The following is a 22,644-nucleotide window of genomic DNA, read 5'->3' as shown; positions in this document are numbered from 1 at the left end:
GCCCTAATATGTGAAACCTAAAGATAAAACTGCATTTCAATGTTTCCCTCTCGGGCCAGGGAAGAGAAATAAAGTAGTGGTGGGTGGCATGCCGCTTTCAATGAAGTAGAAGTCTTTTCCTGGATATTGACTGTGTGTGCAGCCAGGTGACTAACATGGTTCCAGGAAGGTGAAAGGAAGAACAGCACATCGGTGTGTCTTTTTCTCAAAAAGAGTTACCTGGAAGAGGGTTTTCAGATATGTATGCTGCCATTTGTGACCATTTGAGAAAGCCTCTCTCTGGTAGTCCTGCTGCCTGGAGTATGGACATGTAGGGATGAGGAGATGTAGGAGATTAGAAGAGGGTGAATGCAATGAAAACTGATTCACAGAGAGCAGTCAAGCACTGTGGCACGGCAGTCACTTTACAAGGTTTTTTTTCCGTGTCCCAAAAGGTCATAGTGCAAAAGGGAGAAGAGCAAGGAAAGACTATAGATGAGCAAAATGTCTTGTGGTGGTCTGGTGTTAATCTTAATGGTGATTAACTTTGTAGTGGACATTTCTGGGAAATCTGACAGAATAAGAATGATAATGTAATGTAATGAAGGAAACCATAGAGGAAACACGACAAGTGAAGGCTGTGAATTGATGCACTATAACATTACAACCCAAGTGGTGGCGGTAGTGCACAAGTTGTTGATGACAACCGCCATACAACCCCGAAGAAGAAGAAGTCAGTGTGTCTGCGTTTTCCGTAGCCTTATAGTATCAAATATATTTTAGTTTTAGTCGGTCAAACAGAAATTTACATTACACTTGTTTAACAGTATTAAAGAACCGTCATTTAAAGTAGCTTTAATTGAAGCCACGCGACCTGCTCACCTTCGTACAAGTCTTGTTTACGTTTAGCTCCGTCTGCTAGCTAGTTTTACCAGTGTGTATATGTGTGTGGAAAACACTCACCTCTTTGTATCAGGATGCTGCTCATTGTTATGGTATGCAGCCTGGCACTGTCTACCTCTGCACAGCAGGAGGACGACTGGATCGACCCTTATGATATGCTTAATTACGATGCGAGCACCAAGACAATGAGGAAGCCAGCAGAGGTTTGATACGATGTTGCTTGGAAGAGTTTCTGAATTTCTTCAAACATGTTGGATGTTTCTGTTGTGGCAGTGACAAAGTGTGCATGTCATCCGTCTAGCCTGCAAACTACCCCAATGTGCCAACTAAAAGAAGACAGTACAATGAGGATTCAGTTCAGGCTGAGCAGATGCAGTGTGACACAAAAGTGAAGGATCTTCAAAGTCAGGTTGGTGGTTTTGGAGTGAAGCACTTGTGAAAGAAGTTCAACAGTCAGTGTGTGTGAAAATGATTCTGTTTACTATAACCTATAAGTGCCCTTGCTCACACGTGAAAAGAAATACACATTGAAGTTAAATAACGAATAAATTAAAGAGATAAATTAGTTCAAGTGACCTGCCACACCTGGAAGACGTTTTGGAATTGACTGCAGGGAATATTGAAAGGGTAAAAAATAGGAGCTTTTGTACAGAGTTGTTCCTGTTCCCACTAAGAGTAGACACTGTTTTCTGTGTCTACTTGAGACATTGACCAATATATTAAGGACATATTTTTAAATAAAAAAATAAGCCATAAAAGCAGTTGACAAAAATGAGCAAAAAATTAAGAAAGAATTGAACAAAAGGCATCAAGCTTTTTGCGTGGCAGTTTGAATCAAATTCAAAGCTCTTCTTCTGGCTTACAAAACATCGACAAGAACGGCTCCTGCCTGCCTGGGGTCCCACATCCAGGTCGACACTCCTTGTTGCCAGACTTTTCTCCTCTGTTGTGCCCAAATGATGGAATGAATAACTTAAATATATACAATCCACAGAGTCCCATTCTACTTTTAAGAGGTGTCTGTAGTAGGGATGGGTACCTTTCACATCTGAAACGATACGATACTGATGCCCAGTACCTGGCAACCGGTACCGGTACTCAACGATACCAATTTTCGGTATTTTTTTGTGTTTATGTGGTAAAAAAATATCAATTTGTTTAATAAAAAATATGATTTTTTTTAACTAACATATTTAATCTTCAGTATATAACCTTGCAATGTTGTGTTTATGTCCTGCATGGAAAATCTCATACTCTTCCACTCCCATAGTCACAAGGATGCATTAAGGTACCCATACATGGTACCTTTTAATTTTATGTGAATCGGTAACCGGTACTCTTGACAGAATTTGGTCAGTACCTATAAAAGCACCTAATTCGGTACCCATCCCTAGTCTGTAGACTCATCTGTTGAGGGAACACTTACTGACCCTTCTCCTCTTTGTCCTCAGGGGTAGAATGAGTCAGAAGGTCTCAGACCCAGCTCTTAGTGAATATTTAGCACTGATTATTGAATGTTGTTGAAGGTTGAACTATTTTGTTAAAGCAATAAATTGTGGTTAGTTATGGCTACATTATCCTATATGGTAAAAAAAATCTTGCACTTAATAGCAGCTACTGCAGCTGAATAACTTGTAGAGCTTTGTCACACAAACTAAGGTTTTCCGTGCTGTCCAAATTCTTGCTTGTGTCGTCCGTACCTTTGGATAAAATTGGTGGCTAAAGAAAGCTTTAGAACTGTAGCTTCTCTCACAGAATGCATAGAATTAGAATTAGATTTACATCCAACCCAGGGGCAAAAGTGCCTTGCTGACTACTGCTATGGTGCATAAACATCTAAAAGCCCTGCTAATTGTTCAAGTAAATTTTTTTACCAAACCAATCTGGCCAAAAGTTTCCAAGATAAAGACACCAAGTACCAGCACCAGACAAAGAAGGGACAGCGAAGACTACTACTAAATCCCAAGACGAGCTAAAAACCTCATGACATTATAGCATCTTATAATGTGTGTGCAAAATCAAACTTTCTGAACACCCCACTGTTAATAAAATGTAAATTATGCATTGACTATTACAATGTAAACTAAATTATATAAGATATATCTTCATGTCATTGCTGATGCATTACAAATTTTGTGATTTCCTGTCATTCAGGTTGACCAGCTAAAGAAGAAGATTTCGCTTGTTTCACAGCAGCCCACGTGCAACCCAGTGTTCAAGCGTTTCCTGAACAGACTCTTGAAAGAGATACAAAGAGTTGGTTTGGTAGGTTGGCCTTTCAGGTGTTTTATTTTCTAATATGTGGCTTAGGGATCATTATTTGGCCAATAAGGTACTGTACCAACTCCAATTGTGACATAGTTAAATGTGTTGAGCTTTAGTTTGTCTTAAGAAAAAACACACAGAGGCCTTGAGTTTAACACACCTGTCTCTTTTTCACCCCAGCCCAGTGACTCTGCTGATGTCTTTTATGATGCCAAGATCAAACTGTCATCACAAGCCATGACGGAGATTCAGAGCCTTTTGGAGGGTGAGGACATTTGGAGGACAGGAGCTTTGGATAACGCCATCAGTCAGATACTGGTGGATCTCAGGCCACATGACTATGAAGCCCGGAAGTGGCGCTTTGAGGACACATTTGGCATAGACCTTGACACTCTGTTAAAGGTAGCTCAGTTATTCATTTGATATCTTCTCAATTCACTTTTAGCTGATGGGAAAGTATCCAGTTGGCAGCAGAAAGAGAGACTAATCATGCTGATCATTCTCACTCTTGACTTGTTTTCCTGCAACTTCAAGCTTAAACAACTGCAAAGTAGATTCAAGAATTTAAGTTCACATATCAGTTATTTCAGTCTGGTTCAACCAGTCAAGTTGTATATCGCATTCTCTGTTTGTGTTGCAGATGGGAATGCTTGTTCTGGTCTTAATCGGCATCATATGCACTCAGCTGTGGTCTACGGTGTCTAGGTTTATACAGTTCCGCAGGATGCTCTTCGTTGGCTTCATCGTCAGTATCTTCTGGAACTGGTTTTACTTGTACAAGGTGAAAAAGAGGAGTTTTTGTTTCCCTGGTCTTTTTTGCTGCCCCCGCTTTAACAAAGGATAAAGTTTTAATTACATTGTTTCTTTTAGATTGAATTTGCTAAGCATCAAAGCAACTTGGTGAAGGCAAACGCTGACTATGAGAAATGTACTGGAATGAAGAGCGTTGACTGGCGAGATAGTTTAAAAGGTAAGCCAATCATCAGTGTGAACACTTGTTCCTTAATGTTGTCTTATTTTAATGAACAATATATTGTAAAGAAGTCTGTCAGCACATTTAGATTAAAAAGCTGAAGAACACTCTTAACCCATTAAAGAATAATTTGGAATAGCTTGTGGACAACCTAAACTCAGATATGTGACTTTTAAATTTACACTGTGACTTTATTTGAAAACTTTTGTTCTTAATCAGGTCGGCTCCTTTTAGCTCTTCATTTGGTCTCCATCAACTGATGAGAGGAATATCTGTGTCCTCAGCTCCCGTGTATTAGCCTAACATTGCCAGAGCAATTCCAAATTGTCAAACCAGAACAACAAAATGAACAAGGCTGTAGATTTCTATTCTTTTTTCTGATTCTAGGTTGATTAATACCCAGAGGGTTTGCATGATAGCATTTTGTCTTTGACAGTTCCCATTCACACAAAATATGAAATGATAAGACTATCCACCTTAGCATCTATCCACCTTTGTTTTCAGACAGTGCCACTCATTTTTATCAGTTAGGCATTGTCTGGTGCACATTTAAAGTGTCTGTGTCTGTCATGTGTTTTTTAATAATTCTGAGGTTAGATGACTTTGGTCTGAAGTTTCTCTTTAATACAAACTTCCCTATTGACAGGGACAATCAGCCTTTGAGAATAGAGAGGAGCACACTTCTGCTGCTCTTCCAGCTACCTCCTTTAACTCAGTCTTTTTTCCTATAGAGTGGTACAGAAGCACTTGGACCCTTCAAGATGACCCTTGTAAGAAATACTATGAAGTGCTGATGGTGGACCCCCTTTTGTTGGTACCTCCTTCAAAGGTGGGTCACCACGATGGTACTACTGTCCTTGGAGAGCATGCACAGCTATTGTATGATGGTGTATTGGAAACTCAAAGCAATAATGACAATTATTTCTATCAGCATTTTTACTGTTATCAATTGTGTTATGCCTAATTTTATGAGACATCAAAACATAACTTGACTGCTGCTTCACTGTTTGATTTTTTACTCACACATATGCTTTAACAAGATTTTAGTTCCCATAAAAATTCTTTCTGTTTAGGCATTTTCAGTAACCATAACAACCTTCTTCACTGAGCCATTGAAGCACATCGGCGAGGGCATCAGTGAATTTCTTCGAGCCCTTCTCAAAGATATTCCAGTCACCCTTCAAATCCCAGTCCTCCTCACCATTATGCTCTGTATTGTGCTCTCTATTGTGGTGAGTCCCTTTAAAAGTCATTATAATTGGTTATCACTGAAGTTTAAAAAGGTTTGTTTAAATGATACATTATATGTGTATGTTTCTCTTTTAAGGTATTTACGTATGGCAGTGTGAATGCAGCCTTCCGGTATGGTATCACCGCACCTTTCCGCCGCCCTCGCAGAGATCCACCTCCCCCCCAGCTTAGACCACAGCGACACGTCCAGGAGATTGAGGACAGTGACCACCTAGCTGGAGGGGATGCACCCCAACTAGCCCTCAGACACCGAGCCAATGACGGCAGATACCACAGGAACGAGGTTCATCATCGGAGGCCCAACAGAGTCATGGAACAACGAGCCAAACTGAACGTGGAGACTCTACGCACTGCAGGGCCTTCCACCAGTGAAGATGAGACGGATGCTGGGGTGCTTGAGGAGGAGCAGAATCTCTCTGCCGAATCGGATTCTGAAACTCAGCAAGAGATACCCGAGGAGCTACCTGTGGCGAGTGCTGGCACAGGTTCTGCTAATAAAACTGAGTCAAACACTAAACCTGATGAATCAGAATCATCCAAATCTAAAAATAAACCTTCAAAAGTGAGTGAAAAACCGTCCAATCATGAGTCCAGTAGAGACAGTGCAGCATTTAGACCGCAACCAAATGAGAGGAGGCCTTCACGGACTGATGCTCAGGTGAGTTTCATAAAAAAAACGGGAAATCTGTATCAAACATGTTCTACTAATATCTGACCATACACATTTCTGAAGTGTAACCAAAATCTCTAAATCCTTCTGTTTGTCATGTTTTAATGCTTCAGCATTGCACATGCACTAATGGGAAGATGAATTTTCACACTCATCATATTTTGATTGGTAAATAAGTATATTATATTTTTTGACACAGAGTCATTTGGTAGATTTTCAGTATGTTTTGACAATAGCTGTTTAGCTTAGCTTGTGTTTGCAAATGTATCCTGTGGTATGAAAGTGTGATATGTATTTCACAAATACATGTACAATCACAATCAATCAATCAATCATTCATTAAACTCAGAATCAGAGATTTCATGCTGATTTTTTAACTCAATGATCTAATCTTACATAAACTTTAAAAATAACCATAACTAGATTGCAACCACCAGAATTTCAAGCTTTTCACATCTTTTATGAACAACTGATGCTGAGACCTTCTCTTTAGTTTTCCTTTAATCGCTGGAGAAAAGAAGAAACAGACTACTGCTGCAGAAGCAATGAACCAATAGAGTTCATACATTTTTATGCCATTTGAAGGCTTGTTGCAGCAAAACATCACTCTTACTATGGTTTCATTTTCCCCATCATCTGGTTATTTCATTGCTACCCAGTCGATTTACAGTTTTTTTTGATTGTTTTAATTTTTCTGGATTAAATTTGTACTTCATTTTAGGGATGTATTGTTTGCATTTTTTATTATAATGTAAATCTTCTCTATGCAGGACCAGCCAGCTGCAAAAGACAAGAACTCCTCCATCTCATTGGCACATGTGGAAACGGTTGGAGTTCCTGTCCAGGAGTCGTCTCCAGCAGCAGAGTAGCCAGATTCAGGTTGATTACTTTGACCATGCTTGGTGGTTTTTGCTGGACTGTGGAGGTGACAAAGGCTGACTCATGTTTCAACTGATATATAAACATTATTTACATGTGCATGTATATATTGAGAAGAGGATTCAATGTTTCCATCTGATCCTTCCTGTCGTGCTGTCGGCTTATCGTGCCTTGTCTTCCAGCAGCAGCTGCAGGATTCAGCAGAGCCCTCCAGCCAGTGCAGTTCTTTTTCTGCTTTTTATTGAAGTGTAATTTTGTATAAAAAGCAATGCATTTTATTTTTTATGGCACAAGGGTCAGGGATAACAGAAACTTAAGTGTTTGTGTGTCTCACCTTTCAGAAGTAATCATGGTCTTTTTTTCAGAAAATTGAGAATCAAAGTTAAAATATCAAGAAAGGGAACAATAATTTTTTAATGCTGTACTTTTTATGAGCTCACTTTTATGGCCATTAAAGGTTTGTATTTAAAAGTTGATTAATCATGCAGAGAAGCTCTTATATTTTCTATTAAAGGTTTAAGCCGCTACAAATGATAAAACTAGAGTCAAATTGTCAAGAGAATGAGACATGATTATTCAAAACAGTGATTCCTGGGAGTGAACATGTCTGAATTGGGTGTTTTATTTCCACCTTGTAAAAGTTGTGGGGATTTATCAGTTAATGATTAAAAAATTCCAGTCTTTATTTACTTAGCATAAAGACCAACGCCATACACTAATTGTGCTTTTCTGGAATAAAAATTTAGCTTGATTCATAGATTATTTCTTTTAGCACAGTAATGAGCCACAGAGAACACCCAGGTATGTCACTCCACAATTAAAACTGCTGTAATCATGCTGGTGGCCTCTCAGAATTTTTTTTCTGTAATTGTTGGTAAAAGAACTGAGACTGAATTGGAGCTATAACTTTCTTTTCGTTGTGATTCAAGGATTTAAACATTTTTTGGGTATTCACTTCAACTTAATGTGAGCATGTTTGTATGTTCTTGAACAAACTAATTGGAGACCAAGACTTATTAAGCCAAATTATCATAGAAAACAACATTTAAAAAAGGTATAATAATGAGCCATTTAAGGGACGGTTCCCCCTGTAACTAACTGGAAGAATGTAAAGAAAGAGAGGATTCATATTTAATGTATGAGGTTAAAAACAGGAGCCCTAATCCCCCTGTGTTCATTGTGTCTTGAACAGACAGAATCTCTGAAGCACTGATGGTGAATAATTTATAATACTGTATTTTTTAATTATTCCTCTACTTATGGTGTTTCAAGTTCATGTGAACCTCTTGTTTTGTACATGTTGTTTTGCACAGGTTGTTTTAAAATAAAAATAAAATAACAACTGCAAAAAGCAAAAAAAAAAAAAAAAAAAAAATGGTTCCTGTGTGCTCTCGTTGAGATGAAATGTGATAAATTTTTACTTTTAGAAGAAGACCGGACCCTTGCTGACCCCATGAGGCCGTAGATTGTGAAGTGGTGAACGTGCACGCCGCCTGCAGCTCATTTCCTGATTGGATGCCTGGAAGCCGCGTGCGTACACAGACACCCAGCTGAAAGCAGTCCGCTGAACTGTGAGTGTGTGTACGCTGCCTGTCAGTTTTCTACTTTGCGACTTGTGTGTTAAGCTGTGTTTAGTTCGTATCGAAAAACAATTATGGAATTACTGAATCGATACCTGGACAGGAGCAACTCAGTCAGGTAAATCCTTTTAAGTGACTTGCGTTGAAAAGTTATCACAAGGGACATGTGTTTAATATACAATTTGACTTTTTGTGTTGCTGAATTTTACTTAACGGAATAAAAATACGTTTGCTGACAACTCACGTTGCCGGAGATAACCTAAAAAACCTGTCTTAAAATCCTACCTGTTATTGTCATCATTTCATTAAAGTAGAGGTTCAGGTTTTTATTGCTAGCTCTGACTTCCTGATATAGACACAGTGTGTGATTTAACACGCACTCAAGGTACAAGTGAGTACTAGAAGTTTTGTAATATGTCAGTGTGAGCTTGTGGGGGGAAAAAAGTTGGGAAAATATTGAAAGTGCACACACTGAGCTAACCTTGGACTTAAACCCAGGCAGCAGCATGAATGCAGCCAGTGTGCTCAGTACAAGGAGTCCTTCCTGTGGGAGATGACAAATCTGCAGTGAAAAAACTACGGCCCAAGATGATGATCATAGCACATCTGCTTTCACTTCTGTTTTTACATTATTGGTGTTACAATCTGGCTTTACACTGGGATAGACTCAAACATTTAGAGCCAGTTATGCACTTTTTTCTGTCTGCCTCAGCTTGTAATTTAACTCTGTTGAAACTTTCTGTTTCAGCTCTGTTTTGACCCAAGAGGTTATCAAAGAGGAGAGCCTGAGAGATGACCTCAAGTATTACTTCATGAGTCCGTGTGAAAAGTACAGAGCCAGACGACAGTTACCCTGGAAGCTAGGGGTGCAGATACTGAAAATCATGATGATCACCACACAAGTATGTATCATGGGGTTTCTGTACATTGGGAAAGACCTGGAAAAACAATCCGCCCATAAAATGCTTCCTGCAACTATTTTTTTTTTTGTCTGGGACAACAAGCCTGTAAATGTGAATTAGTGATGATATTTGTGTACACACAGTTTGACAACTTCAAGTCTCCAATAAGGGGGAGTGTGCCTCTGCATTTCAACTTGAAGATGATGAAATGTGTGCACCACACCCGTACATCTTAACCCTGCTCTCCTTTTTGCCAGCTGCTCTTAATACTGATACAGAAGAAATCTGTTGTTCTACTCCCTTCGAAGTTTATTTTATGTCTGTTGTTGTATGTGAAAGTAAAACCTGCATGGGACATTAAGGAATGGCTGCCCAAAAGATAAGGATTGCAAAAACTGTTATTGCTTACCCCCCAAAAATCAAAGCTTAAATGAAATGCATGCACAGCCACAGCCACCCTCAATTAATACCTTATATTTAAACATACAATTGATTTTTTGCTGTTTTTGCCTCCAAAGCTTGTTCTGTTTGGCCTCAACAATCAGCTTGTGGTGTCCTACAAAGAAGAGAACACAATGGCGCTTAAAAACCTTTTCCTGAAGGACTACAGCGGTGTGGATGAGGATGACTACAGTGTGGCCTATTACACGCAGCATGACGTCTATGACGGTCTGTTTTATGTCCTCGATCAGGCAAGTTCAACTCTCTGATTTTTATAACCGAAACATTAATCATATTTATAGTTGAATTTTAGAATGACGTACTTTTTATTAACTGATTTAATTTCACAACCAACTGTTTTCTAATTTACAACAAGTTCAGTTTTGTAAATTGTAGCTTGCAGGAAAAAAGAGTTTCTACTTTAGATTAAGATTATGATTTTAACATAGGCTGCATAAAAGTTTTAATTTAACAGTATGGGTATTTGATATGCCTGGTGTTTGAGGCTATGTGAATCATACTTGCATTGGGGTTTTTATTTTTCTGAGACTTTAAAGATGGTTTTATCTTCTGATGCGTTAAAAAGCACATTCTTCTTTATTTTTTTTCCAGCTTTTCCTAGAATCCTAGTTAAAAATAATTCACGCAACAAATTCACTATGGGCTCAGAAACATGAACAAGCTCTTGTAATTGAGGAAATAAGGAATGCCTGCATACAAGATGATGGATAACCTATGCACAGTATTTAACATTTAAGATGGAGTTTTTTTGCTAATGCTTACATAAACATACTTGATGTGATTCAAACTTCCCCAAAGCTGTCTTGCTTTCCTGTGAAAATATCTACTAGTGGACTGGTCTGTTTAGTTTACATTTACCAGGCTTTTGGTGTCATACTGTCTCAGCTTCATAACAAAATTGAGTAAATTACCCTGAGATAGCTTGTTTTCCCTCTCATACTTATAGTACAGCCAGCTGGGCCGCCTCTCTGTGGGCCCTATAAACTATGCTGAAGATGAGGATGGCAAGCCGCTTCCTCTCACCATTTGTAAGGAGTACTACAAGAGAGGCACTGTGGACCCCTCAGATGAAGCCTATGACATAGACTCTCAGCTGGAAACAGGTAAGAGGGGATGTTTGATTGCTTTGGTAAACAGCTAATCAACAAAATGACCTTGTGTTTTTTTTAGGTGTCAGCATCAGCTTTGAGAAACGACACGTTTAGTGCTATGGTTGGAAATGTGGGGTAGTGTTTTTCACAAAAGCAGAAGTACAGAAGCACTATCCCTGTGTTATTTCAGTGTTTATTAGAAAAATGTCTTAGTGCAGTACTTTGAGTTCTGACTTGGTTTATCTGTGCTCTCAGTCTGCATGTCCCACGATCCAAAAACTGCAAATCAATGGAAAACCCAGAATTCATCCTTTTTTGATCTGGATTTTTACAGGTATTCATCTCCTGACACTTGACACAGCTTGAACTAAAATACACAATTTACACTTTGATCTCATTCCTAATGCATGATTACTATCCTCAAATTTGCTTTCAGGCTTGTTGACATCAAAATGACATTTCAGCTGAAAGGGATCAACCTTCAGACGGTGCGTTCTCGAGAGTTACCCGACTGCTACTCCTTCTATGTTACGGTACGATTACGAGCAGTTTCATTTCTAATGTTGTGCAACACAAAACTGCTGCCCTTTATCTGAGTGATTAAAACATGCTTCCCTCGTGACACTGGATGATAAAAGGTGTTATATCTTTATGTCAGTCTATTTTTAATCTTTTTTTCAGATAACATTTGATAACCAGTGTCACAGTGGGAAGGTGAAGATTTTCCTGGACACTGACGCTCAGAGCAGCGCATGTCGTGACTGGAAGATATCTGGGACAGGTGAGGCTTTTTTGTCTCACCTGCTTGATTAACAAACACGAAGAAAAGGAGGGTGAATTGCAGTTTAAGGGAGTCTAACTTTCTCTAGTCATTGGCAATGTTATTTTTCATGAACCTTAAGACTGAATTCTCTTGTTTCACGAATTTCCTTTGATTTAACTATAGCTCTTTAGGAACCCATACGTCTGTCCTTTACATCTTAAACTGTATGGTCTTATTTATATTTTACACTTACACAAAATATCACTTATATATTTATTTAGATTTTATAAACATGTATTATTTTGCTCTGGTGTGTGAAAGTTGCCACTTGCTGCTTATTTTTGACTGTTGGTGAGGCGTTACCTCAGTTATCAGTAGTGCGAAGGACTTATGTAAGAGATAAACCTCCACAGACACACATACACACACGTACACTTTCACGTACAAACTCACACACACAAACACAATTTTTTTTTTCTGCGTTCCAGCCCAGAAGAACACACACTATCTTCTGGTGTTTGACGGCTTCGTCATCCTCATTTGCCTGACATCGGCTGTGCTGTGCACCCGCTCCATCGTACTGGCTGTCAGATTACTGCAGGTCAGCTGAGCAGTCTCTGATCTCACTGCATCATCATCATCATACTCATCATACACAGAAGAAGAACATCATGTGCATATTCCTCAATTTTCTCACATGAAGCCAAATGTACAAAAAAGTACAGTACATTCAAACTATTGCTATAAATGTTTAATCTGATCATTTCGATGGTTTTAGTGACTATATTTGTAATGGTGTATTTCCAGAGATTTTCCAGATTCCTGCATGATAACTACAACCGTACAGTCTGTGAAGATGACCAGGGTGAGTTTCTAAACGGCTGGTACCTGCTGGTTATCGTCAGCGATCTCTTGGCCATCGTTGGCTCCATACTCAAAATGGAAATACAAGCAAAGGTAAAATTATTCATGTACCTCAGACAGATTTAATAGATGTAATGTAGTAGTGATGTGTCATACTTTGAAGGAAATGTTTGATTATTTAAAATGTTAAGTGTTGAATGAATTTCTATTTTTTGATGCTGAAAAAATGAAGTTAGATACCAGGTAGTTATCTTCACATTTGTCATAGTTTTCTCAGAGTTAAGTACGTGGCATCACCTGTGATTTTATAACAAGTTATTTATTAAACTGTTGTCAAATAAAACTTTGGGAATGACTGGTGCCTGTAGGACTTTGGAGCTAAACAACTCAGTGGAGACACTATAAAAATCTGTTAAATGCAACTCAAACACAATTAGACTCCCAAGTCTTTAAATGACGCCACTGAGACGCTTGTCTCATAACCCTGGAGTAAAGAACACCAAGTCATTGTGTGTCACCTTTGGTTAATGACGGGATGTTCCTCCTTTGCTGCTCCACTTCATGCATAAGCTGTCATAAAAATCATTCCCTGTAGCTCATGTCACCGCTACCACCTGATGCTAAAACAGACTGCTGACTTGTTAGAGATGGGTGTGCCATCCTGCTGAATCACTGAAGCCTGATTTTCTTTTTAGGATTAAATGCAAACATGCCTCTCAAAGATTTATTTTTCCCTGATAGAGTCTAACCAGTTATGACGTGTGCAGTATCTTCTTGGGAACCTCAACATTATTGGTGTGGGTTGGTGTGATCAGGTACTTGGGATACTTCCAGAAATACAATGTGAGTCTTTAAGTATTTTTTCCTACATTGTTAAAGACCATACCTTGCACTCGAAATTGACTATGATATGGAAAGGAATATAAAAACAGAATTATTATGACGCTTTTTGATTTTGCAGCTTATTGGACATTTAAGATACAGAGGTTGTGACAACTTATTTTCTTCCATGGATGGTAACTCCTTGCCTTTTGCCTTAGGTGTTGATATTAACCATGAAAGCAGCCTTCCCCAAAGTCCTTCGTTTCTGCTGCTGTGCCGGCATGATCTACCTCGGCTACACCTTCTGCGGCTGGATCGTGCTGGGACCTTACCATGAGAAGGTAACCCTGTTTTTAAGGGAAACAGTTGATGGGAATGTAAGAAATGAGTCGATGACAGTATGTTATTCCTGCCCTGGCTATCATTGCGAGAGAAATTAGAGGAACCAGTGGGGCTGACTATGCTGTCGCCTGTCCTGCAGAAATGCTGAGGCAGGAAAATTAAAGCTGCATGAAGGGAGATCCTACATATTATGAACGTTTGGTCACGCTTTAGCTGTGACAGCATTTTTGACAAGGGCCCAAGCATGTGAATATTAAAATGACTCATAGGGTAGTGATGATAATTGGGATGCACTGATACCAATCCTGGTATCGGTGTATCAGTGCCCCTCAAAGCTGGAACGGTATCGGTGGGAAAGGGGCCGATCCAGGCAAACAGCCCTATGCCTTTTTTTCACTGGCGCTCTTGACCACTTGATTTAAATTGTTACCTTTGATGCATTTTTTTTTGCTGCATTACCAGTCTACAGGGTATAAAAGTTTACATTTGAATAGAATTTCTGTACATTTTAAAGCATTGTTTTTACCAAAATAGTGCTAAACATTTGAATATTCTAAAGTTTAAATAAATGATTATTTCAGTTTTTTTATCTTATCCCAAAGTAGAGCATGCAGGTTATTATTTAACACTGGTACTGAATCAATATTGGTATGGACTGATACCCAAAGCCCAGGCATCGGTATCAGTATCAGAACCAGAAAAGTTGGATTGGTGCATTCCTACATATCATGCCATTACATATTGCACTCAGGTTGTTGCAACGCTATTTAATAAATGGCTTGAAATTGAGAATGTTTTATTTTTTTATGTTTTACTATGTTGCCTACTGTATCGGAATGGATTGGGTATCAGCACAATTAAATTTTAATAGATCGGATTGAAATGTAAAAAAGTGTATCGGCCCATCTCTAGATGTTAATACTCACAAATCAGTCTGCTTAGACTGGGTTTCAGTACGGTGGCTGGTGGGTGTCAGACAATTTGTAAAAGCCAAAAAAGGTGTGCAAGAGCAAAAACACATGCAAAAGCGACATCACGAATGCAAAAGCTAACATGAATGCAAAAGCCACAGCACAACGGAAGTACAGCCACAGCGGAAGTTAAAAGAGGTCAGCTTAACCTCAGCTTTGTAGGGGTGTCACCTTGTAATACCTTTCATAGTACTTATATTTCTTTATTTACCAGAAAAATATGTCATCTTACATTTAGCTTTATGAATCAGACGTGTGTTAACATCAGCATGAGAGCTTTATTAATCATAGCTGAAGTTAAAAAGAAAACAATCAGTTACTTACTTTCACAACTTTTCTGTGTCTGTTAGGATTACTGTCCTCTTAGCTTCCGTTGTGGCTGTACTTTCGTTGTGTTGTTGCTTTTGCAAATCAGCTGACACCTACCGGCTACAGTAATTTTAATCCATGAAAAACTGATTTTTGAAATTCTTTATACAAAGAATTTCTCCATATCTAAGTCTAGATTCATAAGCTATATTTTATGTTGATACAGGCGTTCTATTGCAGGTTTCAAAGCTGCAATAGAGGTTAAGTTACAGTATTTAAAAACACTAGTACACAAGTTCTAGTCCAGGTTTTCTTTTAATTGACTGAAATACGGAAGAAGAAAATAAAAAACAATCCTCAGCTATTATATTTTGTGTGGGAAGAAACTGATGTTGCTTTTACAGTTTATACCCTGAAAATAAGTTTAAAAGCGGAAATTGGCTTTGACCTCCTTGTACTGGAGCAAAGCCAGATTTAGGGTATTTTGTTTGGAGAAGTCTGATAAACAGCCACTAGATGTCAGTATACGCCCAGTCAATAAAGACCCAGTTTCACTTAGTCAAGCTTTCTTTCCATTTAATTTAGCCAAATTTTGACGATTTCCCCAAGGGATGGACCTTATTTTATGCACGCACACACTCACAGCATTATGTGTGTAATTAACAACATAATTCATGTGTCAGTTGGATTTATTAAACCTTTAGAACAAGCAACAGTGAATTAAGATTCAGAGAGGGGCATGAAACAAAGCAGCCCTCCATGAACTTTTCAAGTTATTTTAAAGGTCAAATTTCAAACATTTGGCTGACCTGTTTATGTTCACAAGTCTTGTTAAATCTGCACAAACCACAACTGATGGCATGCAATTACAGGCAATAAAAAAGAGAGAAACAGGACGTGGAAATGTTTTAATTTGCTCAGAAAACTCATCAACAGATGTTCTAACAGCAAACAGTGGACGTTTGGAGAGGGAGGGACCACGGCTTGGACTGCGAGTGTGATCAGACAAATTATGTGTGTATTTAGTTGTTGAGATAAATTATTTACGGAAGTCTGAGGATGCAGTAGGCGTCCACTGCAGTGCTTGCACTGTAAGAGAGCCAGATGGGAGATAGACTGAGATCATCTGCCCAGGGCAAGCTCGATCCAATAAAATTGTGTTGATAATATGACAGAGAAGAGGAATCAGAAATGTAAATAGCTGTAGACTGACTGGAAGTATGTTTTTCAGGTCAGTTTACTTTAGGGTGCTCAGCCAATAGGCTACAGCTTGAGGCCTTCAAGGAGGATTTCTGACAGAGATAATGCATTTTTTCTCTCCCATTTTAATTATTTACTGGGCCTTATCATGAAAAAAAGCACACAAAAAGCTGTAAAATACAGTTATATTTCTTCTAAATGCAGCTGTTGTCACTGTGTCATTTTTTCCTACTTTGTTCAGTGGAAGTGAAAGTGTTTAAACCTCAAGTGTTTTTCTGCTTACAGTTTGGATGAAATAAGTTTCAGTTCCCTTTGTTTTCAACGCTGCAGTCAACTGATACCCTGTCGTATTTACATTGCAGTGGCTTGGGGTGTCCCCTGTAGTGTGCCGGCGGCCTTCTCAGTCTCCTCTGTGTATTTACTGTAGGGATAAACAAAGGATGTTACAGGACTTGCCATCCCACACGTCCTCAAGTGTTATGCCCTGGAATCCATACTGACTCAGTGGGATGTTGTATTTAGATGTTATCGCTTTCAGCTAGAACTCTTTCATAATGTCTCTCCCCCTCAGCCATCTGTCTTTTTGTTTGTCTCTCTGCCTTTATCACAGCACCCCTATCAACTATCATGCTTCTGTCAGTGTACTGCACCTCCCTCTACTTATTGGTGACCTGATTTCTCTAAGGGTTCTTGTTTTGCACATGAGCTGTTTAAAAAGAAGAAGCTATGCTAAATCGGTCACACACACATTCACCCCAACCATTACCTGGATACACATCTTTTTTTAAACCCACTTTTTATCTGTTAGTTTATCTGAAATAAGCCATGTTCCTCTTTGGATTTTCTGTATTTGGGGGGTTTTCAAATTTATTTCACTTGTTACTTGATCTAATTTCAGTATTTAATTTATTAATCAACACATCAGAAAGATTTTGATCATTGATGGCTTGTTGGGTGTTAAAGAAAAAGTGTAAAATACCAACACTGGTCAGCCAACACTGAGGGGTTAAAACGAAGTGTTTTATTATATCGTGAGGATTTTAAATAAGTCATAGCCAATATCAAAAACCAGTCCAGAACATTTTAAAGATCGAAAATGATGTGCCAGTTAAAATAATCTCTGTTGACTCTCTTGTGATCCATTGAACCGACGCTAAGTCCTCTCTTCAGTTGTAACTAAAGGTATAAAATGATATCAGAAAAATCTTGAAAGCCTGTGTAGGATTTTTTTTTTTTTTTTTTAATTTCGAAACTCTTCAGACTTAAGCATCGTCCTTACATTAACTATGAAATCTTAAATGATGCCTCCTTTTTCACCACTCCAGTTTGAGAGCCTGAGTCGTGTAGCTGAGTGCCTCTTCTCCCTGGTGAACGGCGACGACATGTTCACCACCTTTGCCCAGCTGAAGGACAAAAACACTCTGGTGTGGCTCTTCAGCAGGGCCTACCTGTATTCCTTCATCTCGCTGTTCATCTACATGGTGCTGTCGCTGTTCATCGCCCTCATTACTGACGCCTATGAGACCATCAAGGTACTCAAAAGTGTTTTACAACATTACTAAAATTTTACAGTCAATTATCTGATTAGCTGTGAAACTACTTTCAGGGTTTATTACATTTTTATTTTACTGTTAAAATAGTCTACGACCATACATAAAAATAACACAGTAGATTTATTGATGCTACAATTACTTGTTTGAAAAAAGTCTACGAGACATATGCCACAAAAAATCGACTACATTTGTGTTTTGTTTTTTTTTTCTACCAACAGAGGTATCAGAAAGAAGGATTCCCACTGACAGACCTTCAGAAGTTCCTCAAAGAGCAGAAAGATTTTACTGTTTCAGAGGAGAGTGGTCACACAGACTTTGAACTCAAATACCCCACGCTCTGCTGCTGCCAAAGGTACGAGTGTTTACTGACAAGCTGTGATACTGTAATATTTGACTTTTGTTCACACGCCCTGATGCACACACACAGTCACGCCTGGAGGATCCCTTGTGCTAACATGAATCACTGAAATATGGACAATATCAATATTTATATTCAGTTTTCATATTTGTTCTCCAAACAGAATACATGTTTACTGGCATACTTTTTGAGAATACAGAATACTTCAGAGCACTGTTGTTTAAACCTTACAAGCCTTTTTTCGTCATCATTTTTAAAATTGTAATAAATGACACCCCAGCGTAGCATCACACAAAACAGAACTGATATATATTCCAGTTCTCACTGACTAATCAGCTTAGTTGTCTCTTACAGTGTGGGAACAAAATTCCATTTTATGTACGAACAAAATCAAAATCTGCACAATCTGACTGACCCACATTACTCACTGTATTTCATAATCAGAAAGCTGACAACAGAAACTTAAATACATTTATGTGATAGGCTGAAAAGTCACGAGACATGATATCATTTTTGGTGTATTGGATGGAAATGAAGATACCGCTCAGGGGAAATGTTCCAAACATGACTAAACTTGCACAGGCTTTGTCACTCCAGCTCTGACTAACATTTGCAGTGTTGTAAGGTCAAAAACACCTTTGAATCTGGTTCCATCAGATGTGTTACCTTCTGAGTAGAGTTTAATATTACAAACATCTTAAAGGAAGCTCTCTGTTAAACATCATCACATACTTAACTGTGTACCCTTATAGTATGTAGTAGTGGTGTCAACAAGTATACTGTATCTCTTTATAAGTCAGTTATAATTAAACTAAGTGACACAAAAAATTAAAAAGACATGAACAATGACATTACAGGGTGAGAAACTCAGTTGCTTCTGATGACACAATTTTGCTACTGCAGTACATCGTATTCCTCTCTACGTCTCTGTTTGCTGCTCATTCCTTTTCTATGAGCCAATCTCTATCATCAGCAGGCAGCAGACTGCAGCGGAGTTTCCTCCACGCTGTGGTTTGGCTCAGTCTGCGTGGTCTGAGAGCAATGAAATTAGTGGTAGGAGCTATGCAGACACACCCAGTGATGGGCTGATTACAGAGAAACTCAGGCTGTACTCAGGGAAGAACCCCCAACCACCACCCCCCCCTCCCACCTCTCTCTCTCTGTCTTTCCCTCCCCTCCCCCTAGACATCACCCGCTCTCTTCCCTCTCTGCTGTGATGCTTCCTAAATCAACAGGCTTCTGCCAACATATAACTGAGACTTAAGTATGATTCAAAAGATTAATCCATCACTGGTGCAGACTTGGGATATCCTTCTTGGAGTCTTTATCCCCCACCCCTTTCTTTTCTTCACTTTGTGAGCACAATCTTGGTGATTGTTTCCCACCATATCAGAATATCAGAGTGTATATTTATGCACAACTTGTGCTCGTTGAAAGCTCATTGCTTCCTCTTTCACTGTCTTTTTCTGCCGAACATACACGTTAAAATCCAAGTTAACCAAAAGCAGTACTTCATCAGTCTGTGGTGTTTTTTTTTCTGCAGCTTTTGGTTCTGCATTTTGAAGCAGCACAAATCTGTTTTATGACTAAGTGCAAAAAGAGATTGATTATCCAACAAAAGCAGCTACTTCAGTTGTATAGATTTTTGCTGTGTTTGCAGTCAGAGCCTCAAATTTTTGGAGTTACTGCAAAAGTAATTTCAGGTCATGTAATCATTTGGAAAAGAACTTTATGAATTAGGGGTGGGTGAAGTTTTCCTTTGCCTTTTCTTACAGTGTGTAAGCAGTTTTAACTCTCAGGCCTCTTGTCTCATTGATTTAACAGACATCAACACACTGACTGCTGTTTCTCCACAGATTTTTTTCTACCAATGACCCATCCAGTTTTCCTGCTCTGTTTTAGGATGTGTAGTCTCAGTTACAAAACCATTATTTGATGAACTGTCATGATGTGTTATCCTGCAACTTTATACTGCACTGACAGTAGAATATGCATCTTCTCTGAGGAGATGCACAGCCTTCTCTGGGGGGGGCTCACTTTTCGTCATTAGTATTCTGTAATTGCAGTCATTTGCACCCTCTGAGCTGACCAACTTCCATTCTTAGCAGTGTCTTCATCCCACTGTGGTCACAAAAATTAGATCAGCAAACATGTTAAAGTCTTACTGGATGAAATTTCATCCGTATGCAATCAGCTTCTTCCTGTTGTTATCCTGAATTACAGTGAGTAACATGTTGGAAAGCAAGTAAAGAAGCAAAAGTCCCCATTTAGAGCATATAGAAAGCCAGTATATCAAGTCTGTCATCTGTGGTAGTGTCTCTTGTCCCAAGACTGGGGAGACTGTTACTATTAAAGCTGCAGATTTGAACGCTTCTACTGGAATTCATTCACTTAATATGTTGTATGAGATCTGACAAGACTGCTGAGCTTTGCAAAGAAACCACATACAATCCAGTGAGGTGTAAAAAATGAAGTGGTTTTTCTTCTTAAGAGGACGACTGAGGATGTGTATGTATGTTTCAGAGTTAAAGGAAGTCATGTCCAAACAGCTGCAGGAGTAAAAGGAACAGAGAGTTTTGGACAACCTCAGCCCTAAAATGTTTTGCTTGACTAAAAAAGAAGGAAAAAATGAACTGTTTTCTCTTTTGAGCAAATAACAAGAAAGTATTAAAGATGACAAGGCTTTTATTTACAGTGCTTGCTTAGAGGTTTTTTGTCTTCCATCACGCCCAATCAGCCTGAAATCCCAGCCTCTTCCTGTGTCTCTTTGTCGTCTCTCATCCTGTCGGGGCCAAACCCATCATGCAGGTGGAATCCCAGAGAATAAAAAGACAAGCTTGTGCTGGTTTGTGTTGTAGAAATCAACCTTGATGATCTGAATAGAGGATTCTCTTGACAACTGGAGTAAACAATGCTGACAGGGTTTAGAAAAAAAGCAGCTTTGAGTTTTGACAAATCTAAATTTCTGTCCTGCCCTGAGACATGCTGCTAACAAGTACTCTGGGTAAATACGACAAACTGTGCTCTGAACATTTGTCAACACATCCATCATCACATGTTCAAACTGTGCACATATTTGCTGATACATACTCATTAATGACATTTTTAAGCAGGAAGTATGTTTATCTTGTGTGGCTGAAAAATGCAGCGTATGACTAATGCTTCTTTTTACCATGTTGTTGCAGGGCTCCTGAAAATGATGACGTCATACTAATTAGCTGATAGCTGTCAGATCTGCAGATTAGACAACTCAGGGAGAAGGAGAGTGCAGAGAACAGGAATTCCCACGACCAATACAGACTTTGAACTTTAGCTGTTGCACCGCATACTCTTGGAAGTGGAGAGCGGCAGTCCCGGCTAATTCTGTTAAGTGCAATATGGACACCGAGCATGTTCCCTCTCTTGAACATGAAAGTGGACTTCAAGCATATGAGCTGGAACTGGGAAAAAAAAAGTTTCCTGCCTGTTTGTATTGGAATACAGGATGATGGTGACTAGGCCTTTTTAAGGGTCTACACGTGCAATCAGTTGGCCAAGAGCTGAAATCTTTGTCACTTGTATTTGATCTCTAAAGGAAAAGCTGCTGCAATGCATCATTGTGCAGTGCTAGATGTAATTTATTTTTCATGTGTTGTAATAGCAGTAAAGCAATCATGTGTTGATCATCAGACTGAGTTCTCTGTTTTTTTTACACATTCAACTTTCTTTTCAAAATATGATTGTCACTATTACCTGAGAGTACAACAAATTTCTTCTGTGATCTCTAAAAACTAACCTGTTTTCAGAGGCTTTCCAGGATTGCCTCACTCACTTACAGCTGGTTTGAGATTGAGCAAGGGGGAAATTTTAAATCGCTCAAGGGCAACAGCATAACTCAGTTTATCATTAAATCTACAAGTGAAGTTAAACTGTTCATACAGGCTCACACTTGACTTTTGACTACCAAAGTTTGTGATAAAATCAAGGGATAGGAGGAGTAAAGAAAAACAAGTGGTGGGTATTTGCTGCTCATTTAAATGTCATTAAACACCTCTCCTGACTGTTTTGTCAAAATGCTCCAGGTGATCTTACTTATGACTCATATTTAGACAAAACACGTCATAGAAAATACTGTATTTTTCCTATGTACCCACATATCTATTATGTTTGATTTAAAAATGATATATGAGTTCAGGTCAAATGTCCAACTAACAAAATAAGGGCAGTAAGGGCGTCAAAAAAATGTAAAAATGTAATAATAAGAATAACCAAGTACCAGGGGCTTGAGCCCTTGCTCCAGCAGCCCACATGTCATAGTGTCCTTGGAAGACGAGACTAAACCCCAATTCTGCTGACAGTGTTCAGATTAATGTTGTAATACATATAATACAGGAGGTACTCCAGTTAAAGTGAAAGCTGAACTCAAGTCTTTAGCAACATGAGACAGGCTGCATTCAAATCTAAAGGTAAAAGTTCAACCATAGAAAAACACACTTTAGACAATTTGCCTAATAAATATTGCGCCTAT

At 38.8% G+C, this 22,644-nt stretch overlaps 2 protein-coding genes across 4 annotated transcripts; both read left to right on the top strand.

Annotated features, from left to right (window-relative positions):
• The first annotated feature begins 657 nt into the window (after positions 1 to 657).
• clcc1 (chloride channel CLIC-like 1) lies at positions 658 to 7,194 on the top strand. 2 transcript variants are annotated; one of them, XM_074668454.1, is made up of 11 exons: positions 672 to 708; positions 956 to 1,085; positions 1,184 to 1,291; positions 3,037 to 3,147; positions 3,328 to 3,549; positions 3,788 to 3,928; positions 4,018 to 4,117; positions 4,852 to 4,949; positions 5,194 to 5,352; positions 5,448 to 6,029; positions 6,812 to 7,194. In XM_074668454.1, exons 2-11 carry the CDS (start codon positions 957 to 959, stop codon positions 6,908 to 6,910), a joined length of 1,749 nt encoding a protein of 582 aa, XP_074524555.1. In that variant the 5' UTR covers positions 672 to 708; position 956; the 3' UTR covers positions 6,911 to 7,194. The 2 variants fall into 2 exon arrangements, with proteins under 2 accessions (XP_074524554.1, XP_074524555.1); XM_074668453.1 differs by having other exon boundaries at positions 658 to 1,085.
• A 1,178-nt stretch (positions 7,195 to 8,372) lies between these two features.
• mcoln2 (mucolipin TRP cation channel 2) lies at positions 8,373 to 21,805 on the top strand. Of its 2 annotated transcripts, none has more exons than XM_074668456.1 (14): positions 8,373 to 8,491; positions 9,249 to 9,402; positions 9,921 to 10,094; positions 10,811 to 10,967; positions 11,211 to 11,289; positions 11,392 to 11,488; positions 11,637 to 11,736; positions 12,207 to 12,319; positions 12,526 to 12,675; positions 13,324 to 13,425; positions 13,623 to 13,745; positions 17,552 to 17,758; positions 17,998 to 18,131; positions 21,323 to 21,805. In XM_074668456.1, the coding sequence occupies exons 2-14, from the start codon at positions 9,313 to 9,315 to the stop codon at positions 21,357 to 21,359; spliced, it is 1,563 nt and encodes a 520-aa protein (XP_074524557.1). In that variant the 5' UTR covers positions 8,373 to 8,491; positions 9,249 to 9,312; the 3' UTR covers positions 21,360 to 21,805. The 2 variants fall into 2 exon arrangements, with proteins under 2 accessions (XP_074524557.1, XP_074524556.1); XM_074668455.1 differs by lacking the exon at positions 8,373 to 8,491 and adding an exon at positions 8,498 to 8,618.
• The last annotated feature ends 839 nt before the right edge of the window (positions 21,806 to 22,644 follow it).

Source organism: Halichoeres trimaculatus, unplaced genomic scaffold, assembly GCF_033239565.1.
Source record: "Halichoeres trimaculatus isolate MK-OKI-2021-1 unplaced genomic scaffold, fHalTri1.1 fHalTri1_scaffold_4, whole genome shotgun sequence".
Taxonomy (NCBI): Eukaryota; Metazoa; Chordata; class Actinopteri; order Labriformes; family Labridae; genus Halichoeres; species Halichoeres trimaculatus.
The sequence above is the reverse complement of the archived record's forward strand: the minus strand, read 5'-3'. Positions and strand labels throughout refer to the sequence as shown.

What these genes read in the sequence shown, in the direction of transcription:
- mcoln2 (XM_074668455.1), top strand. Translation starts at nt 8,575, where the DNA reads ATGGAATTACTGAATCGATACCTGGACAGGAGCAACTCAGTCAG. An exon ending in TGTTTTATGTCCTCGATCAG is followed by an intron (nt 10,095 to 10,810) that starts GCAAGTTCAACT and finishes TCATACTTATAG; the next exon opens with TACAGCCAGCTGGGCCGCCT. An exon ending in TGGCTGTCAGATTACTGCAG is followed by an intron (nt 12,320 to 12,525) that starts GTCAGCTGAGCA and finishes GTGTATTTCCAG; the next exon opens with AGATTTTCCAGATTCCTGCA.
- clcc1 (XM_074668453.1), top strand. Translation starts at nt 957, where the DNA reads ATGCTGCTCATTGTTATGGTATGCAGCCTGGCACTGTCTACCTCTGCA. An exon ending in ACCTTGACACTCTGTTAAAG is followed by an intron (nt 3,550 to 3,787) that starts GTAGCTCAGTTA and finishes TTTGTGTTGCAG; the next exon opens with ATGGGAATGCTTGTTCTGGT. An exon ending in TGTTGGTACCTCCTTCAAAG is followed by an intron (nt 4,950 to 5,193) that starts GTGGGTCACCAC and finishes CTTTCTGTTTAG; the next exon opens with GCATTTTCAGTAACCATAAC.